The sequence below is a fragment of the Neofelis nebulosa genome, chromosome 11 (assembly GCF_028018385.1).
Source record: "Neofelis nebulosa isolate mNeoNeb1 chromosome 11, mNeoNeb1.pri, whole genome shotgun sequence".
NCBI classification, from domain to species: domain Eukaryota; kingdom Metazoa; phylum Chordata; class Mammalia; order Carnivora; family Felidae; genus Neofelis; species Neofelis nebulosa.
The window spans coordinates 13542001-13564518 of record NC_080792.1 but is presented as its reverse complement, the minus strand read 5'-3'; the positions used below and the strand labels follow the sequence as shown (position 1 = coordinate 13564518).

Genomic DNA, 22518 nt, shown 5'->3' with positions numbered 1-22518 from the left:
TACATGCTTTCAATGAACTATTCTCAGTTGAAATAACCCTTTTTTCCCTCTATACAACTGTGTCGATTAGTACAGAAAATGCATCATGAAGACTGATCATACCTGTTTATCGTTAATAGAGTGCTTTTCAATTTCTTTCTTTGCCTGCAGCAGCTTGTCCTAAAAGCAAAAAAGAACAATTAGTTCTGCTGATTGTCTATTTGCCTGCTTGCTTGTTTAAATGGAGTGAAAACGCAATTATTTGTGTGTTTATTAAATTCTAGAAAACACACGAGACGGCACCTATATTGCATAGCTATGGGCCACAGTCTACGAAAGACAGAAGCTATAAAACTACAACCAAGTGATAGAGAGGGTTTTAATTCACTGCAGAGAAAGATGACAGAAAAATAAATGAACTGCAAAATCCCAATTAACAACTTAATTGCTGATGGGCACCATATCAATTCTAATAAATGTTTTGATCTGACATTATTTAGCCATGATATAAAACGGGAACAACCACGTGGCCACGCAATGCTTCCCAAACTTAAGGGAACATGTGATTCCATGTCAAGAGTACTTTCATAAGCGACTGTCCACTATCTCCCTCCCCTACTATAAAAGCAAATATAGATAGGAAAAGTCACTTTTGCGACGGACTGAGAAAATCTAATCCTGGCTACTTTCAAAAATAATCTGAAAAGAAGCAAAGGTCCCCCCCAGTTGAGTAATTCTTCCAAGGTCTCCATTTTGCTTATTTCACTCATTTCCAAGAAGACAGATATATCAGTTTACAGTGTCTTAATGTGCTATAAAAGTTGTCACTTGAATACACCAGGACAGCTTGAGAAGAACAAAACGGCAGAGGAATCCTTTGGAAAGACACATGCGATTCCTAAACATGAACGTGTCTATAATGAAACAGTGCTGTTCTATTAATAAAGATACACACAACTTGCCTTTGTCCAAATTGGAATAAAGAATGACGTTAGAAAATAAAGAATTTCTGGATCCCAGGAGGCTCGTCTGCTCATTCATGCCTCGCAATGTGAGGACCACAGAAAGAGCTTGCGAGCACCTGAAACCCAGGCCCTCCTCTGTCTCCTTCTTATCTGTCTCGTGTCAAATATCAGCATTGCTTGAATCTCAGATAATGCCACTTTACTGAAATTATGTTTTCACTCCCGCAAAGTGACTTCAACGCCAAAACAAATGCATGGTTAGGGATGTCAGGATACCCACGAAAGGTAGCAATTCTGCCCTTCTTGAGTTTAAGAAGAAATTACGAACATCGAAGCCTACTTCTGTGCCGTTGTTTAAACAGTTCCCCCAGAGGCCCTCCCTGGCAGCTGTGCACCCCCACCCAAGCGGTCACCCTGCTGTGCCCTCCTGTGGCCTATGTGAAGCCAACACCCCCAGGCAGCCCATTCCTGCCTTGTTTCTTCTTTCCACAACCACGAGCCAAGCATGATGCCCAGCACAGAATAACGGCGGGGCACAATGCGGTCATGGTCACCTCCCCCCCCCCCCCCCCCCCCCCCCCCCGCCTCCCTGGAGCAAGAGGACCCCACAACTGTTCGTGTGAATACAGTGTGACTGCTTTGGCTGCGGAAACAGCTTTGGCAAGAATAACAGACCCTGGGGGGAAAAAGAGGAGAGGACAGGAGAGGAGAGGAGAGGAGAGGAGAGGAGAGGAGAGGAGAGGAGAGGAGAGGAGAAAAGAAAAGAAAAAAGAAAAAACAGACTTCGTGTTGACTTGACACAGAAAAAACACACATTTTGCTAAACTGCTGGGGAGGAACAAGAGGCCCCCGAGGAGCCTGGATTTCACCAGAGACGTGCGTCATGTCATAAGCAAATTACGCAGAAACACCTGCACGTCCTCCCGGACTCGGGTATCAGCTCGGCGACCGGCTGGGCCGCCACCCGAGGGCAGGTGGGGGCCCAGCCCGGCTCCCCACGGCCAGGGACGTATGCCCCAGACGGTCTGTGGCCTCTCCCATCTCAATGTGCATTGCCTCTGATGTTGCCTAACAGTTGTTGAAACTAAATAAATTATTTGTGGAACTGACCCGACTTCAACCAAAAAATCTTTTTGCCCTGAATGTGAGAAATAACCAATGGTTCAAAAGTCACTCGTTGATCCAGGGAGAGGAGCGATTCCTAGCACAGGTGTGAACGCTGGGACATCTGCACAGCCCCTGACTAACCTAAAGCTGAAGAAGTAAGTTAGGAACAACACACCCAGGAGACTTACCTCATTTCGTGCCACCAGAGTTATAAACGCTCCTTGTTTATAGCACTCGATAGCAATACACTTCCCGATGCCGCTGGAGCCTCCTGTAACCTAAAAGCAAAAATAATAAAATCTTCTTGGCTCTTGAAATTTCCCTTCTGTGGGAGGTTTGTTTACACTGGGGGGGGCACTTGGGTGGCTCGGCTGGTTAAGCGTCCGACTTTTGCTATTGGCTCAGGTCATGATCTCACAGTTGGTGAGTTCAAGCCCCACACGGGGCTCTGTGCTGACGTGCAGATCCTGCTTGGGATTCTCTCTTTCTCTCATTCTATGTCCCTTCCCCACTTGCACACGCGCACACACGCTCTCTCTCTCTCAAAATAAATAAACATTAAAAAACAAAACAAAACAAACAGGGGTGCCTGGGTGGCTCAGTCGGTTGGGCGTCTGACTTTGGCTCAGGTCACGATCTCGCAGTGTATGGGTTCAAGCCCTGCGTCGGGCTCTGACAGCTTGGGGCTGGGAGCCTGCTTTAGATTCTATGTCTCCCTTTCTCTCTGTCCCCCCCCATTCACACTCTCTCTCTCTCTCTCTCTCAAAAAATAAATAAATAAATAAATAAATAAATAAATAAATAAATAAAACATTAAAAAAATTAAAAAACAAACAAAACAACTACGATGGGCTCTAAAACCCAATCTACAAGAACGAGATTTTTAAAATTTTTCCAACGTTTATGTATTTTTGAGAGACAGAGAGAGAGAGTGCGAGTGAACCAGATTTTCAGCTACTGTAGTTTCTACATCCTGGGGTGAATGAATGAAGTTAAGTACAAACATGAAAGATTTTGCTGTCCACAGGTCCTGCTGCTTTGACTGTTTTTTGGTACTGAATTATAAATTGCCCACCCATATTTTTCTGAGTTCACTGGAGGGCAAGTGCCCTATACATCGAGCTAATAAATAATACATTAATCTACCTCTGGGTCCAAATCCAAATGAATCTTATTTCCTTACTTACATATCTTCTATATGACAATCTCCACAAGAGACAAAAAGAATAGTCACCAACCTAGCTCTTCTGAGATTTTATGAGACTGTTTACTATAAAAGTAATATATGATCACATGCAAATATTGAAAAGTAAAGTTTTTCTTCTTGGGCTATTCTGCCCCTCACATTCTATAGCTCAGCCCTACTGACTGTTTTGAGTTCCATGCTCCCTCCAACCCCAGGATCTTTGCACGTTCTATTTCCCAGCCAGGAACGTTCTTCCCCGCCTTGTCATCTAGCTGGCACCCCACTCACCCATTAAATCTCAGCTCACACATCACTTCCTCAGCAAAACCTTCACTCACTGCCCCTTCCCCAACCTCAATCCACTTTTCAGCACTACATTCTTTGTCCTTTACTCAATGGCGCTCACATAATCAAACAGCCATGCGTGTATTTGTGCGATTATTTGATTCACAATCATCTCTCCTATCACAGCCTCCTAAACGCCACAAAAATACCAACTCTAGTTCTGCTCCCCAGTATATTCCTAGCACTTGGCACAGTGCCCCGCCTATAGGAAGGACTCAATATATATTTAGCTCAGTAAGACAAATGCAACACTATTGTCCTAGTCATTTTTACTACGCAAATTATACAACATGGTCAAGAGAGCAGGGGGCCCAGGCTTGTCTGGTGAAGGAAGTGGAGAAGTATCAGAGGGGAACCTGTCCTTACATGGTATCACATCCTAAGATACATATCTATATACAGAGATATATCTTATCACATATATCTATATATAGATAGATAGCTTATGCCCAAAAAACTAAAAGGCTTCATAATATTACATTAAGGAGCTGTATTAAAACTTAATTGACCATTTCCCTCTACCGGACATTTGGATTATTTCAAATATTTTACTGCCAGCTATATATCATGCTGTAATGAACATCTTTGGCCCCATCTCAATGACTTTAAAACCATCGTGAAGCCACTCCTACACAATGTACCAATCTCTTGGGGGCTTAGGCTCCCCAACTTCTCTTTAGCCTCAAGTCCTCACTATGGAAGAGATTTCCTTGGCAGATAATTAACTAATTATCTACAGAAGGCTACTGTAAAAATCTACCTGTTGCCCCAACTAACAGTGGCCTCTGAGGAGCTCTTGGCTGCTGAGATATCTCACGGTGGCTTTGCCTTAATTTCCACCAGACATTCCATTTCCGTAGCAGTTGACAGGACCCCAGCTGCCGTATGATGGGACTGCTGCCACCTCGATGTCCCTCCACCCTACAACCCCCACATACCTACCGATCCAAATCCCACCTACCCTGCAGAGGCCAGTTCCAATGTCCTCTCCTCCAAGAAGCTTTCCTGCCACCCAGCCCTGTCCTTCCTTTACCTGTCACTTTCTACTTTGTGCACGTGTCTTAGCTCCCTCACCTGACTATAAGCTCCTTGAGGACGAGCACCGAGTCCAATTTATCTCCCTCACTGTGAGCACAGAACCTGGCATAAACAGTTGCTAAATTAGCACTCGGCCTACATGAATTTGCAAAATGGTGCACGGTACCATTTCTCTGAAAAATACAATGCCCCAAAAAGTTGTAAGTAAAGTGTCCCTGTTTGTTATTCAATAAATTAACGGAAGTTGAAGTTAGGAGGTTGATGAGAAAATGTATATACTCTAAAGTGCTATTGTTATTGCCGTCCTTCTTCTAGACTGCGAGAGGTAAGCTAGCTGTGCACATTTACTGCATAGCCAAGAACGGCTCAGCGTGATCACTTGTAAGTTTTTTCCATAACAGCAAGGTTAAGACACAATCCTTGGGTCAGAGCTCATGGGAAACGAACCTTCTAATCAAGCTAATTCTTCAAAGGCATCTAAGAATAGACATAAACCAAGTCTAGGCTATGTTATGCTGAGTGGTACAAGAAAATAGAAGAGATTTTCCTATGGGCTGAGAAAAGTGGGACATACGGATTGAGTTGCCTGACAATTGGTAAACTGAGTCCAGATGTGGGTCACTAAAGATAATAGTTTAATTTCCTTTCCTTAGCACTGCCTCTTACTGTTCAATGCAAAATATTGTTTAAATACTACTATCTCTTGGGGCGCCTGGGTGGCTCAGTTGGTTGAGCATCTGACTTCAGCTCAGGTCATGATCTCGCAGTTTGTGAGTTCAAGCCCCGCGTCAGGCTCTGTGCTGACAATTCAGAGCCTGGAGCCTGCTTCTGAGTCTGTGTCTCCATCTCTCTCTGCCTCTCCCCTGCTCATTCTCTGCCTCTCTCTCTGTCAAAAATAAATAAACTTTTAAAAAATAATAAATATTACTATCTCTTTAATCACATCCTGCAACTCTTACTGAGGGCAAGAACTGCTCCCAGCCATCCCCCAAAATGGGAGGACCTGATTTTCCAGTTCTCACCAAGTCGATGAAACAGTTTTTAAAAAGTAAGTACAGACCCTGTAACACTTCTGCAGTTTTACTGCTATCGTTAGGGAGAGAACACTAGCATATAAGAATTGTTCTAAAAAGAACAACAATAAATAATTAAGACCTAAGTCTGCTCCTTTTTTCACATAAGCAGACACTCTAAATGTTAGCTCCCTCTCCTAACACCACCTGGTCCGGTCCTAACAAATCTCAAGAGAAAGAATTGTGCTTTCCCTCATCTTGTGACATTAGAAAAGAAGACAGATGGTGACATCATGTGAATTATTCATGTCGTCCTCACATTATTTATTGTGGCATATCAAAACAGGATGGCGAAAATAAATTCTTCGTTTACCCCAACGGACTCGTTACCTCACTAATGGCCTGCAGCGCCATGAGGCTAGAAGGACTAGAGTCAAGGTCAAGTGAAGCTCCCTTAGAAATACTGAATCACACTGTTCATGCTTGCTTTTGGCTTTACCTTTTTTCCAAGTTACGCTCTGCAAACATACGCTCTAAAAGATTCCAACTTTTAAAGCCATGCTTCTGAGGCAGAAGCTCTCTTGTGGATCTGACACTTTCAGAATCTGGCATAAGTGTAAAGTTTCCCTTCTCTTTTCTTTTTAAACGAATGTACACTAACCTCATCTGTCTTCTACATCAGGAAGAGCAGGAGTTGTTAATTCACTAGTAGTTTTGCAAAGGACAATCTAAAGAAAAATACGTTTTCTAACTCACAGATGCTTGTCCAGATTTAAAGCACATTAAAATGAAAGGCCATCCCATCCTAGGACAGCTCAGTGGGGAGGCTCCATCTCAGGGGACACACGCATGTGTCACCTCGGGGACCAGAAGGATTTGTGCGGCCAGCTTAGTAACTAACTCTCCTTATTCAATAACCTGCCACCTCGGTGCGGTGAGATCAAAATACGAAAACGGAAGAGAAAGCCACGGCAAGCGGCCAAGTGACCAAGTGCTGGGCGCAGGTGAGGAAGGCTCCCACACCTGCAGAAAAGGGATCTCTGAAGCCACGAGCTTCCGGTAAGAAACAAACCAAACCCATGCACAGTCCCTTAATTCCTAGAGCACCGGCAGTTCGGTTAGCTCATCCCTCGGGCTCTGAAATGATGGCAGAGGGCTGCACTGAAACGGCGATCAGCCGACCCCGGGCTGAGCTCCGAGAGCCAGGCGGTGCAGACACGACAGAAGCGTCCCAACACCGCCCAGCTAGGACTGCCAGCCTACTGGGTTCGGAGCGGTTTTCCCCCCAGGTGAGTCACTTCCTGGATTCCTCCGGCAACTGCTCTTTCTGTCACGGGCACAGGCCGTCTTCCCGGTCCGAGCTGCCCCGGCGGGTCCCGGCGGCCGGGACCCCTTCCCCGCCGCCCGCCTCCCCGCGACCCGGCCGGGACCGCGCGCCTCGCCCCGCGCGGCCGCCGACCGCGGTGTCCTTGGCAAAGTTTCTCAGCCTCTCTGTTCCTCAGTTGACTCATCGGGAAAACCGAGGACAAAAATATCCACAACCCACGGGTGCCCCGGGGATTAACGAGCGGCCCCCGAGCCCCCGGCGCCCCGGCACCCCGCCCTCCGGCCCCGCGAGGGCCAGATGCGGCGGAGGGCGGGTCCTCGCGGCCCCCCCGGCAGGGACCCGGCCGGGCTGCGCGGCGGCAGGTGGCCCTCCGCGGAGAAAGGGACGCGGGCGGCCGGGCCTCGGGCACGGGCCGGCGCGCCAGGGGGCGGGCTCGGGGCGGCCGAGCGGGCCGGGCGGCGGCGGCGCAGCAACAGGAGGCCACTCACCACCACATGCGCCCCGGGCAGGGCGAGGGGCTTGGGGCTGATGAGCGGAGACACCATGTAGAGCAGCAGCACGAACGCCACGAGGAAGGCGGCCGCCAGCAGCAGCATCGCTCGGCGGGGCCGGGCCGGGCCGGGCGGGCGGGCGCGCGGGGCTCGGCGGCGCGGCGATCACGCGCGGCCGCGCGCAGCGAGAGCCGCTGTTTGGGTTCGCGGCCGGCGCGGGGCGGGGCGGCGGCCGGAGGGGAAGAGGCGGAGCCGGCAGAGGGCGCGACCGCGGCGGGGCGGCGCTTCCCGGAGGCGGGGGGGCCGGGGCCTGTCCCCGAGGGTCGGACGCGGCCCGCGACCTCCCGGGGGAGGGGCTGGCCCCGAGCGCGCGGCTGAGGGCCCTGGCGGCGCCACCGGCGAGCGCCTCCCGAAGGGCCGGGTGACGCTCCGGGGCGGGGTGCGTCTTAGGACCGCGGAGGCCGGTTTCCAGGCCTCCCAGAGCCGCGTCGGGGGTGGGGGGCGGGGGCGGTGGGAGCCGCTCGGAGCCGGGTTCCGCCCTCGCGCGGGGAGGCCGCGGGAGGCGCGGGGGCGACGCGATCCCGGGCGCTCGGAACGCCCGCGCGGGGATCGGCAGCCCCCGTCGCAGCGTGGGAGCCCCGGGAGCCAGCTGACATCCGGCCCCATGTCAAGCTTTCTCGGCGTGCTCCGAACTTGGTCGCAGCCCACCGTCGCTTTTCACTGGACCGGGGAAGCTTTACCGTGGAGTTTAACGCACCACTCAGGTCGCATTTCCTTTCCCAAGGTTGGGTTCCAAAACAAAACAAAAACAGCTTTATGCAGGTCTAATTCACATCCCATACGATTCACCGATTTAAAGTGCATAGCAAGTGGGTTTTAGTATAGTCACTGACCTGTGCAACCACCACCAGGATCAATTTTAGGACATTTGGTTACACAAAATCGCTTGTACCCATCAACAGCCACGCCGGGTTCCTCCCGAACCGCGCCCAGCCGTTGGCTCTCACCCATCTTTCTGTCTCTATAGATCTGCCTAACCTGGATATTTCATATAAATGGAATTCTATGATATGCAGCCTTTTCTGTCGGGCTTATTTCACTTTACGTTTTCGACGTTCATCCATGTTATACATGTATCGGTACTTCATTCTTTCTATCACCAACTTGTATTCCATTGAATAAATATACCGCTTTTCATTTATCCCATCATCACCTGATGGACATGGGTTGTTTCCATTTGGGGGCTATTATGAATAATACTGCGGTGAACATTCGGGTACAAGATTTTGTGTGGATATATGCTTTCATTTCTCCTGGGTATATACCCAGGAGTAGAATTGCTGGATCATGTTTAACCTGAACTGCCAGATGTTTTCCAAAGCAGCCACACCATTTTATATTCCCACCAACAATATATGAGGGTTCCAATTTCTCCATATCCTCACCAACACTTGTTATCATCTATCTTTTTAACGATAGCCTTTCTAGTGGGTGTGATATTTCATCGTGGTTTTGATTTGCATAAGGTATATATTTTTGTTTGCTTGCTTGCTTTTCCTTTCTGTTGTTGTTTTTAGAAATACGAAGGACGGGCGCCTGTGAGGCTCAGTCGGTTAAGCCTCCAACTCTTCATCTCGGCTCAGATCGTGATCTCACGGATCGTGGGATCGAGCCCCAAGTCTGGCTCTGTGCTGACAGTGTGAAGCCTGCTTGGGGTTCTCTCTCTCTCTTTTCTTTCCCTACCTAACCCCTCTCTCTCCCTCTCTCAAAATAAACAAACATTAAAAAAAGAAAGAAGGCTCAGGGGCAAAGGAACTGACCTTACTTTTTCTTCTTAATTGTGTTGTCCCGAGTTAGGCAAATTGCAAGGTTTGAGGGCACAGGCCCCAGGACTTCTGACCCCAATTACAAATTTGGGGGTTCCCCCCCCAAATATAAACAAATTAAAAATAAAAAAAACAGGGGCGCCTGCACGGCTCAGTTGAGCATCTGACTCTTGGGGAGTCTCCTCTCTCTCTCTCTCCCTCTCTCTCTGCCCCTCCATGGTTTGCTCTCTTTCTTTCTCTCTCTTTCTCAGAAAATAAACAAACATTAAACAAAACTGGGGGCTCCCAAACCACCTTCACTTTTGATAATTCTCTGGAAGGCCTCCCAGAACTCACAGAGGCACTCCCCGTGGCTGTGGTTCCTGATGAAGCCAGCTAAGGGAAGAAGTGCAGAGGGCAAAGTGTGGGGGCCTCCACACGCAAAGCTGCTGTCGCCTCCCATGCAGTCAGGGCGTGTAACACGCCCAGCCTGGGTGTGTGAGGATTGCAAACCAGGGAAGCTTGTCTGCTGTTCAGAGTGTTTATTGGAGCTTCCAGTATGTAGGCATGACTGATTGATTGATTGCCCATATGGCTGAAGTCAGTCTTCAGGTCAACTTAACGATACATGATGGGATCTCCTGGCTACATCTCCTGGATGGGTCTTTCTGGCACGACCAGCCTCCACCTTAGAGTACAGATTGGCCTGCCCTCATCTAAACAAAGACGCTTCTATCAGGTGCCGCATAGATTACCTCCCAGAAGGCAAAGACAAAGGCCAGACCTCCTCTTCAGGCAAGCCCAAATTCTTTACTGCACCACCTGGCCTTTATCCAAAGCTCTCCTGCAGCAAAATAAACATATGCCCTAATGTTTGGAGGTGGCAGCGTGGAGTAGGAGGCTCTTAACTCAGTTTTCAGACTATCAATATCAGTGGTGCAATCTTCCCGGTGACACGGTGCCAACGTTACACCACATCACAGTACGGGGAGTGGACGTAACCTGAAGGGTAAGAGTCACAAGTCGGTGGCATATTACTGGAGTTCCACTCAATCATCGACAACCGGCCCAACTCGTCATCATGTCATACGACCACAATGGGTCCCAAAGCATTCCCACCCTGGTTTTCAGGTTTCCATTCAACTCAGCAGTTTCTAGAAACAGGAGAGGTCTCTACCCCCAGAGACGTCTACTGAGTGCTCTTAGGAGACCATCTCGTCTCTTGCTCTGAGCCCCCACCCCCACCCCGCAAGGTGTTAATGCAATACTGGATTTTTCTTGTGGCATAGCCTATTTATTTGTTCTTTTGCCCTTAGCTACGATTTCTCCTTCTCTCTATTTGTGATTTATTTTTATTCAGACGATCTCCTGTTGGAAGGAACGCGCGCGAAGTTCAGCCTAGGGAGACGCTGTTCCAGATTGCCTGCACTGACATTACTTGAGGAAATGCACCCCCCTCAGTCCATTCCCATTCATACAAGGTAAGGTGAACAGAGCTGCATAACTTGTGGGCCTTCGCGACCACCACGCGGCACGGCTCCATTTGCTATCAATTCCAATTTTGCCAGATGGAGTGAAAGCGTAATCCACCCCATCAACGTCTTGGGAATTCTAGTGTAATGGTTTAAAAATAGAGTCATAGTTTCTTGCTTAGGGACCATCCTTGGTTCTGGCACTTGCAGTTGAAGCCCTGGTCCTTGGGACCACTGCATCAGGAAGAAAAATAAGAAAGTTGAGGCAACGTGGAGGAAAAAAAAGCAAAAACTATACTCATATTGTCTTCTCTCCATGGGAAGAGCTACACAGTCATACCAGCGTTCTCCCTCACCCCTTCTCCAGACCCCCCAGAAAAGCAGAGAAATCTACCGAGTAAGCAACACCCTCATGAAGATATGTAAGTCAGCCCTTCATGCCTTATCTTTCCCTCCCCCATTTTATTTTTTCTCCGTCCCCCATTTTAAATTTTTTTTTTTTTTTTTTTTTTGGGACAGAGAGAGACAGAGCACGAACGGGGGAGGGGCAGAGAGAGAGGGAGACACAGAATCGGAAACAGGCTCCAGGCTCCGAGCCATCAGCCCAGAGCCTGACGCGGGGCTCGAACTCACGGACCGCGAGATCGTGGCCTGGCTGAAGTCGGACGCTTAACCGACTGCGCCACCCAGGCGCCCCTCCGTCCCCCATTTTAGACAACCAATGTTCCAATTGCCTGTTCCAATTCTCGGTTATACCTTTACTCAAGCTATGCAACCTGACTCGTCCGTTTGATGTGATATCTGTTTGTTCATTGTTGGACACTCTGGGCTATGAAGTGTGTTCTTTGGTCTGAAGAAATGGGACTTGGTGGTCCAGACTGGTGCAATAGCTTCTGGTCCAGTCTTTTTATAGTATGTTGAACATTTGCATCTACCTCTAGGCATGGAAAACCCGGTCCAGAGTGTGTCTATTCCTACCAAAACCCATTTGTAACCTTCCAGGGTTCCCAGCATCAGTCCAGCCGCCAGCTCTGCATCGGGCCTTTCCCCCAGGGAATCTGCCCCACAGCCATCTGTAGCCTCCATCATTTTTGCTGGCCCACAACAAAGTTCTTCTTGGTATTTTGTGCTCCAGAGGGTTTGAGAGGGCGATGTCTAGATTTGGCCCATCTCTGCATTGCTGAACCCCCCATATCCACTCATTCCGTGGGCCCAGGGGGCTACCTCAAGTGAGCACACCAGGATATCCACTTGCTGGTTCCAGTCCCCTTCCAGTCCTACAAGGAGGTTCTTCTGATGGACAGTGACATGCCCCACTTTAATGTACCCCTGAATGCCCATAGTCATTTCCACAGGGCAGTGCCCCCCAACAGGCATCCCTTTAATAGGCAAATTTTCCATTGTTCTTCTACTTAACCACATGGTCAAGACATTAGCTGTTGCCCATGAGTTGGTTCAAAACCCTAACCTAGAGGGGCGCTTGGGTGGCTCAGTTGGTTGAGGGTCCGACTTCAGCCCAGGTCATGATCTCGCTGTTTGTGAGTTCCAGCCCCACGTCGGGCTCTGTGCTGACAGCTGGGAGCCTGGAGCCTGCTTCGGATTCTGTGCCTCCCTGTCTCTCTGCTCCTCCCCTGTTCATGCTCTGTCTGTCTGTCTGTCTGTCTGTCTCTCTCTCTCTCTCAAAGATAAACATAAAAAAAAACACCAAAAACCCTAACATAGGGATCACATCATGGAATTCAGCCACTGAACTCATTTGTTTTTATCTTCATTTGGCAGCCTTCCAAACACCACGCTATCCATTCACCTTGAAACTGACATCTGTAAACCAAGCAGCTCTTTTTTGGTTAGTAGACAGCACTGCCCAAGTGGCTATAGGGCCAGCAATTTCTCTCATGATTCCCGAGTCGGCCTTAGGGGAAATAATTCTAGCTGCTTATGAACATATGTGTATCCCCTTGCATACCCTGGTTCCACGTTCCTGCAAAACCAGCCCCGTTTTACCGTGGCACTCTTCTGGGCATTGCCTTCTCCATTAGAGTGTTTCTCCAAGGTCACCTAAGACATTATGTGTCTTTCAGGTTTCAAGATTATTTTATGTTCTTCAGTCACCGGGGCCATTAGCAAGGTAGTCCAATACGAAAGGTAGTAATTGCCTCTGAAATGGAAATCTTCCGTCCAGACTCTCGGCAGTCATTAATAGGTGGTGCTCACAGCCTCTTGCTGTGAGCCCCAGTCTGGGTAAGGATTCCAAGACTGCTTCCAAGTGGTTGGAGGGGTAAGATCTTAGGAAGATTTCCAGATGTGGAATATGCACCCTGCAAAATCCAAATAAACCAGGTGTTGTAACATGTTTTGTCTAGCAGGTATCCCATACTGTTTAAAATCAACAACCTGTGTGGGCTTGGGCAAGGTTCTTGGTTCCCAGTTAGGATGCTCAGCCAACATTGCATGAAAGGACAGGGTTACCTGCCCTCTGTTTCATGGCACTAGGTAGAGGAGACTTTCCCCAGTCAGACACAAAATCCATCCCTCTAGTACTGTCACATAAAGGAGATGTGAGCACTTTACAGAGTCTGTTCAAACATTCTCTCTAGAGAGAGACAGACAGTGCACGAGAGGGGGAGAGGACAGAGACGGAGACAGAATCCGAAGCAGGCTCCAAGCTCTGAGCTGTCAGCACAGAGCCCCACGTGGGGCTCGAACTCGTGAGCCATGACTCACAAGCCATGAAATCATGACCAGAGCCAAAGTCGGACACTTAAGGGTGAGCCACCTGGGCGCTCCAAAGAAAACACTGGATTTTAAGAAGAATGAAGACGTTGGTCAGTCAGGCAAAAAAATAAATAAATTTAAAAAATCAGGTCATTAATTTATAAAAGAAATCAAGCTAGTTTCAGATTTCTCCATGGTAACATTCATCATGAGGGAACAATGACATCTGTAAGATCCTCAAGGAAAGAATGTTGAGCCAAGGTTTTGTAGCGAGCTAATCTGTATTTCACCCACTGAACGTGTAATAATTAAGGAAATGTTTTTCCTATGAGTGTTCCTTGAGGAAAGTGTTAAGGCAATGAGCCCACTCGGGCTGCTCTAAAACAATACCACAGACTGGGTGGCTTACAAACCACAGAGATTTATTTCTTACAGTTCTGGAGGCTGGGAAGTCCAAAATCAAGGTGCTGGCAGACGGGGTGTTTGGTAAGGGCTCACTTCCTAGTTCATACTGTCCTCACATGGTGGAAGGGGAAGGGAGCTCTCTGGGTCTCTTTTAGCAGAGCACTGATCCCATTCGTGAGACCAAAATCACCTCTCAAAGGCCCACCTCCAAATGCCATCCTGTTGGGCATTAGGATTTAACATAAGAATTTCGGGGAACACAAATATTCAATACGTAGCCAGCCAGAAAGATGACTGGAAAAATATAGCACTGCCTTTGGAGACTTTGAGAAATGGATATATTTAACAGTAGAACAAAGACTAAAACAAACGTCGGGGCTAGAATGCTTTGTAATTGACATATACCTTAACAATGTGAAATAATAATAAAAGACATGCATTTTGGAAGGGGAAGGAGGAAAACGTGCAAGGTAGGCGTGACTTTATAAATTACATCATTTGTAACTGAAATCCAAAGGTATCATTTCAATCTGACACATCAAATAATAGAAGTATAGACATTTAGGGGCACCTGGGTGGCCCAGTCGGTTGAGTGTCTGACCTGGCTTCCGCTTAGGTCATGATCTCACAGTTCCGAGCCCCATGTTGGGCTCTGTGCTGACAGTTCTGAGCCTGCTTGGGATTCTCCCTCTCCCTCTCTCCCTGCCCCACTCGCGCGGTCTCTGAATCTCTCAAAATAAATAAATAAACTTAAAAGAGCAGTATAAACATTTAACGCCATCAAGGTAAACATGAAGAATTATTGACTCAAATCAGGTGAGTGGGGAAGAAAGAGGAAGTATGTACATTTTATCATTGTTTATGGTAAAGGACTAAGATATTATCAAAGGAAGTAGAGGGATATGGGGCCAAATGAGGTGTAATTACAGAGGAGAACAAAACAGTACAAACTTTCCTAATAACAGACCTGAAAAAAGGAAGAGGGAAAATAACACTCTTGAGTGATGACACGATTGCGTTCTTTTCTGCTTCCACTGCCCTTGCTGCTTCTGGGGCCCCGGGGTATTCTGGGGCATTCTGTGTTAGGCAGGGCTGGCTGGCACCGACCGGGTGGCCCTGCCCTTTCCACTCTCAGCTGAGATCAGGGCTTTCAGTGCTTCTCAAAGTGTGTGGAATGTCCCGTTTCCTTTCATCGTTCCTTTCTGCGGCAAACCAATCAGAAAAATGGAAGGAGAACTAACCAAAACAAACACACACAAAATACAAGCTTTAATGATTTGCTATTAGAGTCAACAGGCTTAAAAACGGTAAATATAATCTGAACAAACATAATTTCAAGAAAAAGAATGACAAAACTGCTAGGTTCTTTGTTAAAAGTATGCATAAAAGTGATTCATGTAGAGGATTATTCTTTGTAGTGAGCTAGATTTTCCAAAGATGGCTGCCACAACATCTTCAATCCAGTATGTTCTTTTCTAATGTGACACTTATTCCACTGAGTGGTGGGGTCTATAGCCCCTCCCCTTGAGCCTGGGTTGGCCTTTGGACTGCTTTGACCAATCAACTGTGGCAGAAATGACACTGGAGGAGTTACGAAAGCAGGCTCCAAAAGCCCAGGTAGCTCCTCCCTGGTTTTCTTGGGACATGAAACCCGACAACTGATCCATGAAGCTCTGAGTAAGCTCAAGAAGTCTGTGGCGATGTCCTTGTAGAGAACATAGTCCCAGTTGAGTTCCCACCCAATCGCTAACACAGACTTGCCAGCCAAGTGAGTGAGTCATTTCGAAAGTTCACCCTCCATCCCCCAGTGATGCCTCACGGAGCAGAGATGAGCCATCCATGCTGAGCCCTGCCTGGATTGTAGATTTTGACTTTTTTTTTTTTTTTTTTTTTTTGGCCAGTTCTTGCTCCCCAAACTCCTCTTGTTGGCTTCTGGAGAATTCTACTTCTAACAACAACTGTCACCCAACCCTTATTCTGACAACTTTCCTTCTTACCTATTTTAAATGCTTATTTATTTATTTTGAGGGTGGGGACAGCACAGGGGGGAGAGAGAGAGAGAGAGAGAGAGAGAGAGAGAGAGAGAGATTCCCAAGCAGGCTCGTGCTGGGCCCAATCCCATGACCTTGAGATCATGACCTGAGCTGAAATCAGGAGTCAGACTGTCAACCGACTAAGCCACCCAGGTGCCCCTTAGGTATTATAAAATGTAATTCGTACTTTCCTCAAATTCTAGCATTTGAATTATACAAAAAGTAACATAAACCTGGTTAGAATTTAGACCCAACTCCAAAAATCTTACTTTTGGTATGAGTCATTTAGGAAATTCCAAATGCTGACTCTTTGTCATTGCAGGTGGTACTAAATGGCCCTTTTCTGCACATCAGCAGGAGCTCTTTTCTCAAAATCTGTAGCATGAAATATGTGTGGCTATTAATCTGATAGGTTTAGCAAGGTAAAGCCCTACATCTGACATTAATTCTGGCAACTTCAACCGTACTTCCAGTCTCTGAACACGGCAGGACAAGATAAGGGTGAAGAAATGTGGGCACTTGACTCAGGCACAAAGTTTGATGGGATGCCAAAATAATCAGTAATCAAGATAAACAATGTTTTAAGACGATATTACAAAAACAACAAAATCAATGCAAAAAAATCCATGGTGAAACCATATCAGAATCGTAAAGATCATCGCGACATGACTGACCGAATGAGTCATAGAAGTTTGTAACGGGGTTACATTCCTACGGTCACCACCCCAAAGCAGGTTATCACCTCATTCTTGGTCTTTAAAAATTGTTGATTCCAACATTTTTTTCTGATTTGAAAAATAACAAATAGACTTCACATTTTCGTGCTTTAAAAAAAATCTAGACAAAACCCAAATAATAAGTGGTGGTGATGACGTGGAGAGATTGGAGCCATCATGCATTGGCGGCAGGAGTGTAAAGTGGCACAGCCACTGTGGTGGTTTCTCAAGAAGTTAAACACAGAATCACCATATGACCCAGCAACTCCACTCCTAGGTGTATACCCAAAAGAGACTCAAACAGATCCTTGTACACCCGTGTCCTTAACAGCATTACTCACAATAGCCAAAGGTGGGAACAACTTAAAATGTTCATTAACAGATAAATGGATAAGCAAAATGTGGCATATACGTACACACAATGGACTATTATTCAGATTGAAAAAATGAAGTTCCGATATGTGCCGCAACATGGATGAACCTTGAAGATACTATCTCAAGTGAAATAAGCCACATACAAAAGGACAAATAGTGAATGAGTCCATTTATATGAGGTACTTAGAACAGGCCAATTTCACAGAGAAAGAAAGTAGAATTGTGGTCACCAGGGACTGGAGGGGGGGTTGGGAAGTTATTATTTAATAGGGGGTTTCAGTTCGGGTTGATGAAAATTCTGGAAATGGAAAGTGGCGATGATTCTACAACACTGTGAATATACTTAATGCTACAGAATTGTACACTTAAAAATAGAAAAAAGTGGTGCCTTTTATGTCATGTATCTTTTGCAGTAAAAATAACAAATGCTCACTTCATCAAGTTAAAAAAAATAAGAAAATAAAGAATACATTTTAAATTAGTTCTAATGCTAGCACTCAGAGAGGTAGCTGATTTGGCTCCAGACTTTTCTCACATCTTGGGATGACCTCACAATATGTGGCGACCTTATTAAGACGTTAATTTTTCCTCTCTGGATTTCCCCTTCCCTTGCATTGTGTAGACAGGCAAAAACATAATGGCTGGCAAGACATTTTCCTTTCTGCTGGCTCCCTCTAACAAATCCTAATCTGTCATGTCACCGAAGAGATTAAGCTAAAGACTTTGAGAGCAACCGGAAAAAAGAGAGATTTTGTCGGCCCCCGGAAGGACTGGGGACAGAATTTCTCACCTCACAAGGTCTGCAGGTTGGAGCCGCCCACACCCACCAGCGGCCAAACCTGGGATAGGATGGCTCTGAGGTTTCCAGCCTCTGCAAAGATTCCTCTGCGTGGAAGGGAAGAGCTGAGGATGTCTGCGGACTTAAGCAATAAGAATGCCAGCTCTAGACTTGGTGCACGAGAGATCCATCTCCTGTCTGAGCACCGGGAGAGCCTCTTGGACCTTAATGCAACCCTTTGGCGAAGAGGCCTAATAAAGACTTCACAGTGGTTTCCCTGACAGCACAGCAGATTTGGATTTGGTTTAATGGTGATGTAGAAGTACGGTCTTCTCTGCCTACTGGAATCTGTGGGCCGAGATGTAGACTCGGCATACGTTGAGTGCCCATACTTTCAACAGCCCCGAAGTAATAGAAAAATGTCGCTGTTTCCTCTACTTTGTAGTCAAACCTCTACCAGAAGGAATCCATGAGGACTAATGTTCTCTTTTAGTGGAAAGCGGTGTGTGTGTGTGTGTGTGTGTGTGTGTGTGTGTGTGTGTTATCACCTTGGAGATGAGCGGCTGTCGATAGCAGCCCACTGTTCTGACCGGCCAGTGCCGTGCCGCAAACCACCCTGTTCACTCTCGTGTGGTCGCTAGCAGTTCCCTCCATTTTCAGTTTTAATGTTTTAATTGAATCATCTAGAGCTCTTTGGTGTGATACTTTTTCTTGTCATCACTTATTCTTTAATGTGGAGCTTCCAAAGGTTTCTATAAAGTTGTCACTGGAATTATTTATGGCCTAAGACATCCTATGTTGCATTTAAGAATCCAAAAGCCTCGGGATGCCTGGGTGGCTCAGTCGGTCAAGCGTCTGACTCTTGGTTTCGGCTCAGGTCATGATCTTGACGCTTTGTGGGTTCGAGTCTCACATTGGGCTCTGTGCTGGCAGTGTGTGGGGACTGCTTAGGATTCTCTCTCTCTGTCTTTCTCTCTCTCTCCTCTTTCTTCCCCTCCCCCACTTGCACTGTCTCTGTCTCTCTCGAGATAAACTTAAAAAAATACAAAAGCATTTTGATATTGCAACATTGTTTTGTTTAATGGCACCGACTTTTTGGAGACCAGGCCAGTTGTCTAGTAGATGCCCTACATTCTCTTTTGACTGGTTCTTCCTGATGTTGTTTATTTCTCTCTCCCTCGAATTTCCTATAACCCAGCAGTTAGGTCTGTGGCCTGTTTAGATTCAGATTACACAGTTTTGGTAGGAACACTTTGTAACTGTATTTTGTATTGCATCCTCCCCAGCAGCACGTGCCGGTTTTTCCCCTATAAGGATACTCAACTTAATCTGCTTTCTTGGGTAGGGTGGTAAACAACCATATCTCTCCATTGTAAAGATCATGTTGCCCTTTGCAATCGGCAGATAATCTGGGAGTGACATCATGCAATGTTGGTAAATTGTCACCAATAATGCCTCCAACTTTTGTTAATGTATGCTGCTTCTCCCACCAAGAGGTAGAAATCTAGTTTTCATCCCTTGAATCTGGACTGGCATTATGTGGTGGAAGTGGTATTTCCTTATTTCTGGGCCCAAGCCTTAAAAGGCCCTGACGCTTCTCTTTTTGTCCACTTGGGTTCAAGATGTCAAATAAACTCAGGCTGGACAACTGAATGATGAGAGATCACATAGCGGAGAGAGGCCCAGCCAGCCCACCCAGAGGCACTAGAAATAGGAGTGAAGCCATCTTCAATTCCTCAGCCCTGGTCAAACCACCCCAGCCAACACTACGTGGAACAGAGGCTCCACAGAGTTCTGCCGAATTTGCAGTCGTGAGAAAAAATAAATGGTACTTTGAGCCGGCATTGATTGATTTTGAGTGGTTTGTTATTCAGGAAACAAATCCCATGTAAATATTCTGTTTCACGTGATAGTTTTAGGATCCATTGACGATAGTTGCCTGGGTCAATTATTTCACTGGGGTTGACCCAGGATAGTTTAAGTTTTGATCTCCTCTCTACATTATCAGCTGGCATTCTTCTGCAGAGAGAGGGACGGTGGGAGAGAGAGAAACACACCAGCTTTCTCTCATTAACTAGGTATAAACTACTGTTTCTCCTAAAAATGAAGGGTAAATGTTTAATCTTTTCCATTATTAGTTTCAGAATAAAAAGTTGAGTAATATTCAACCCCCAAGGATGGCAAATAAGGTTCTTTGCCCCTCTACTTCTTTTCTAGTCTTTAGATGTTTGTCCTCCATAGTTGTGCCCTCTGCAGATCTGCCATTGAACTTAGAACATTGCAGTATAATTGATTCATTTGTTGATCTGTTTAACTGAACTTTACGTTCTTTGAGGGCAGGGACTTAGAAGCTAAGCCAAGTACACGTAAGTTCTAAGTGAAACTAGATTTCTGTCATGCCCTGACTTATCTTACATAGATAATATCTGATAATTTTTTAATGGTGTAATTGCTTTGTCTTTTGGTGATTTTGATGCTTTTTCATTTTTTAATCAAAAGAATAACTGCATGGGGGCGCCTGGGTGGCTCAGTCGGCTAAGCGTCCGACTTCGGCTCAGGTCACGATCTCGCGGTCCGGGAGTTCGAGCCCCGCGTCGGGCTCTGTGCTGACCGCTCAGAGCCTGGAGCCTGCTTCCGATTCTGTGTCTCCCTCTCTCTCTGACCCTCCCCCGTTCATGCTCTGTCTCTCTCTGTCTCAAAAATAAATAAACGTTAAAAAAAAAAAAAATTAAAAAAAAAAAAAAAAAAAAAAGAAGAACTGCATGTGGTTATAAAACAAATATAGTGGGCCAGTAATATAAATTAGTTCCTGGCCCTCAAACCCTCAACTCCACCAGAGATGATCATTTTCGATTTTTTAGCTTTGGTTTTTGTAATTTTTTTTCAGAAAAATGGCCACGACTTCTTTCAACCCAAATGCCTTGTTTACAATGTCACCTTGCTGTTTCTCGCTCTATATCCTCTCCCCTTGAAACTGGAGGGCTTTTGTGACTGTTTCAACCAGTAGAGTATGGCAGAGGTGGCACTATGTGACTTCCAGGACCAACATTAAAGGGAATAGTTTCTGCTTCTCTGGAATACTTGATATTGTAGCCTTTATTCTAACTGCCCTGAGGCCACCGTGCTGTGTGGAAGCCCAAACTAGCCCATGCACAGACGGCTTGGAGAGGCCCTGGGATTTCATGCACATGTCCTACTGCCCCCAGATGTCTCAGCCCTCTGGTCTTTCAGCCCCAGCCAGTGTCTGACCACAACTGTACACATGGTTCCTAGCTAGACCTCAGGAGTTCCTGAGCCACAGAAATCAAGAGAGAAAGTAGTGCTTTAAGCCATGATGGTCAGGCTTCTTGGAGGCCAGACTTGGGAGGTTTTTGATTATACTAATGAAGTAGCACCTTCACTTACTTTGGGTTTAAGGCCCCATCATCACTGAACTATTGCTTACGATCTCCGTGGCAAAGACCATTCCGATGATCAGGCTAGCTCTCCTGCATAATGAGCTAAGCCCACTTGGCTTGTAATGGTTAGCTGCCACTACTTGGCTTCTGCAACCGAAGGATCGGATCGTTCCAGCTCCGATGGCATCAAAAAGCCAGCAAAACACTTTGGAAAGCATCCTTTCACCCAGCAAAGGTTTGGTTAAGGGACTGGGTTATTGACCTTCTCTGGGAACAGTTGAGGCCTTGTGAATGGTTCTCACATGAGAAATCCACACCAGCATTTCTATCTCCTAAAGATGTTGGGTTCTTCCTTTTACATTACATATTAATGGAGTTCCAAGTGAGTCGATTGTTGAATTGTTTCTTCAAGCCGCCAAGCAAACAATTAAAACCACTCCCAGCAGCTCAAACTAAAACAGTAAATTCAGTCTGTGACTGAACTCACATCAATAGATTCGATCTGAAACTAGGTTCTCCTTTTCTTGGCTGATCACCAAAATCCCCATCCCCACCCACAATGCCCCAAGTATTTCCTGAGACTCAGAAGCCCCCACATCCTTCTAAATATACATATCCCAATAATGTGCACCCTGTTCCTTCCCTCCCAAATTTCCTTACCTTCACATAACCTCCCCCCACTACCAACCCCAAACCCCAACTTGTTGAATCTGAATTCAACTGGTATCACTTGGTAAGGTAACCTGCAGGATCAACTATTAAGTTTCACTTGATTATTTTAGTACTGTGGATGCAGGATATGTTTGTAGTCCTAGTCTCAGAGGATCCTTGGGCTGCTCTCCCGGCCTTGACCTCAACTAGCAGTCCTTCGAGTTCTCATGCCTTCATTCTGTTCTACAGCAGCTATGAAGTGGTTCCCCAATGTCTTGTCCTCACTGGGGACTTCTTCCATGCAACCGTAAGGTAATTAGCTGTTTCACCACAGGTACCAGGTTCTCATTGGGTTGGATGATATGGATGCTGCTACAGTCCTGCTTTTAACATGCTGCCATCTTTGTGGTGCTCCAGACGGATGGACCTAGATGGCACCTAGTTAACCAAGGCTAGTCAGGTGCCCCTGTGATGCCTGCCAGACAATGAAGAAAAACAGGATGTCCCCACTGTGGTTTCTGCAGCAGGCGGCCAGGGGCATTCCCAAAACCAGGAAGGCAGTTTGGATGAACAGCACTCCTCCAAAGTACATTTGTTTGAGGAGTATGTTGTCCTGTTTCTCTCTCTCTCTCTCTCTCTTCTTAAAACCTGTTCTGTTGTTTCATAGGGTTCCCAAGGGGGAGACAAATGCCTGTGATCAGGTGTCAGCCTAACGGTAC

At 46.6% G+C, this 22518-nt stretch overlaps 1 protein-coding gene and 1 long non-coding RNA gene across 8 annotated transcripts in view; one reads left to right on the top strand and one right to left on the bottom strand.

Moving 5' to 3' along the window:
* Positions 1 to 7668, bottom strand: part of KDSR (3-ketodihydrosphingosine reductase) — a 37649-nt gene extending 29981 nt beyond the window's left edge. Inside the window, exons 1-3 of one of the 2 annotated variants that reach the window (XM_058691876.1) lie at positions 7449 to 7668; positions 2240 to 2329; positions 103 to 159 (exon numbers count right to left, since the gene is read on the bottom strand). In XM_058691876.1, the coding sequence (XP_058547859.1) occupies positions 103 to 159; positions 2240 to 2329; positions 7449 to 7556 (255 nt within the window). In that variant the 5' untranslated portion in view covers positions 7557 to 7668. The remainder of the gene's footprint in view (positions 1 to 102; positions 160 to 2239; positions 2330 to 7448) is intronic. The other variant, XM_058691877.1, reaches the window with a different exon arrangement.
* Positions 6569 to 22518, top strand: part of LOC131489958 (uncharacterized) — a 28986-nt gene continuing 13036 nt past the window's right edge. Inside the window, exons 1-4 of one of the 6 annotated variants that reach the window (XR_009250847.1) lie at positions 6569 to 6692; positions 10617 to 10737; positions 11053 to 11150; positions 19373 to 19592. This is a non-coding gene — a long non-coding RNA (uncharacterized LOC131489958). The other 5 variants (XR_009250846.1, XR_009250844.1, XR_009250849.1 and 2 more) reach the window with 5 other exon arrangements.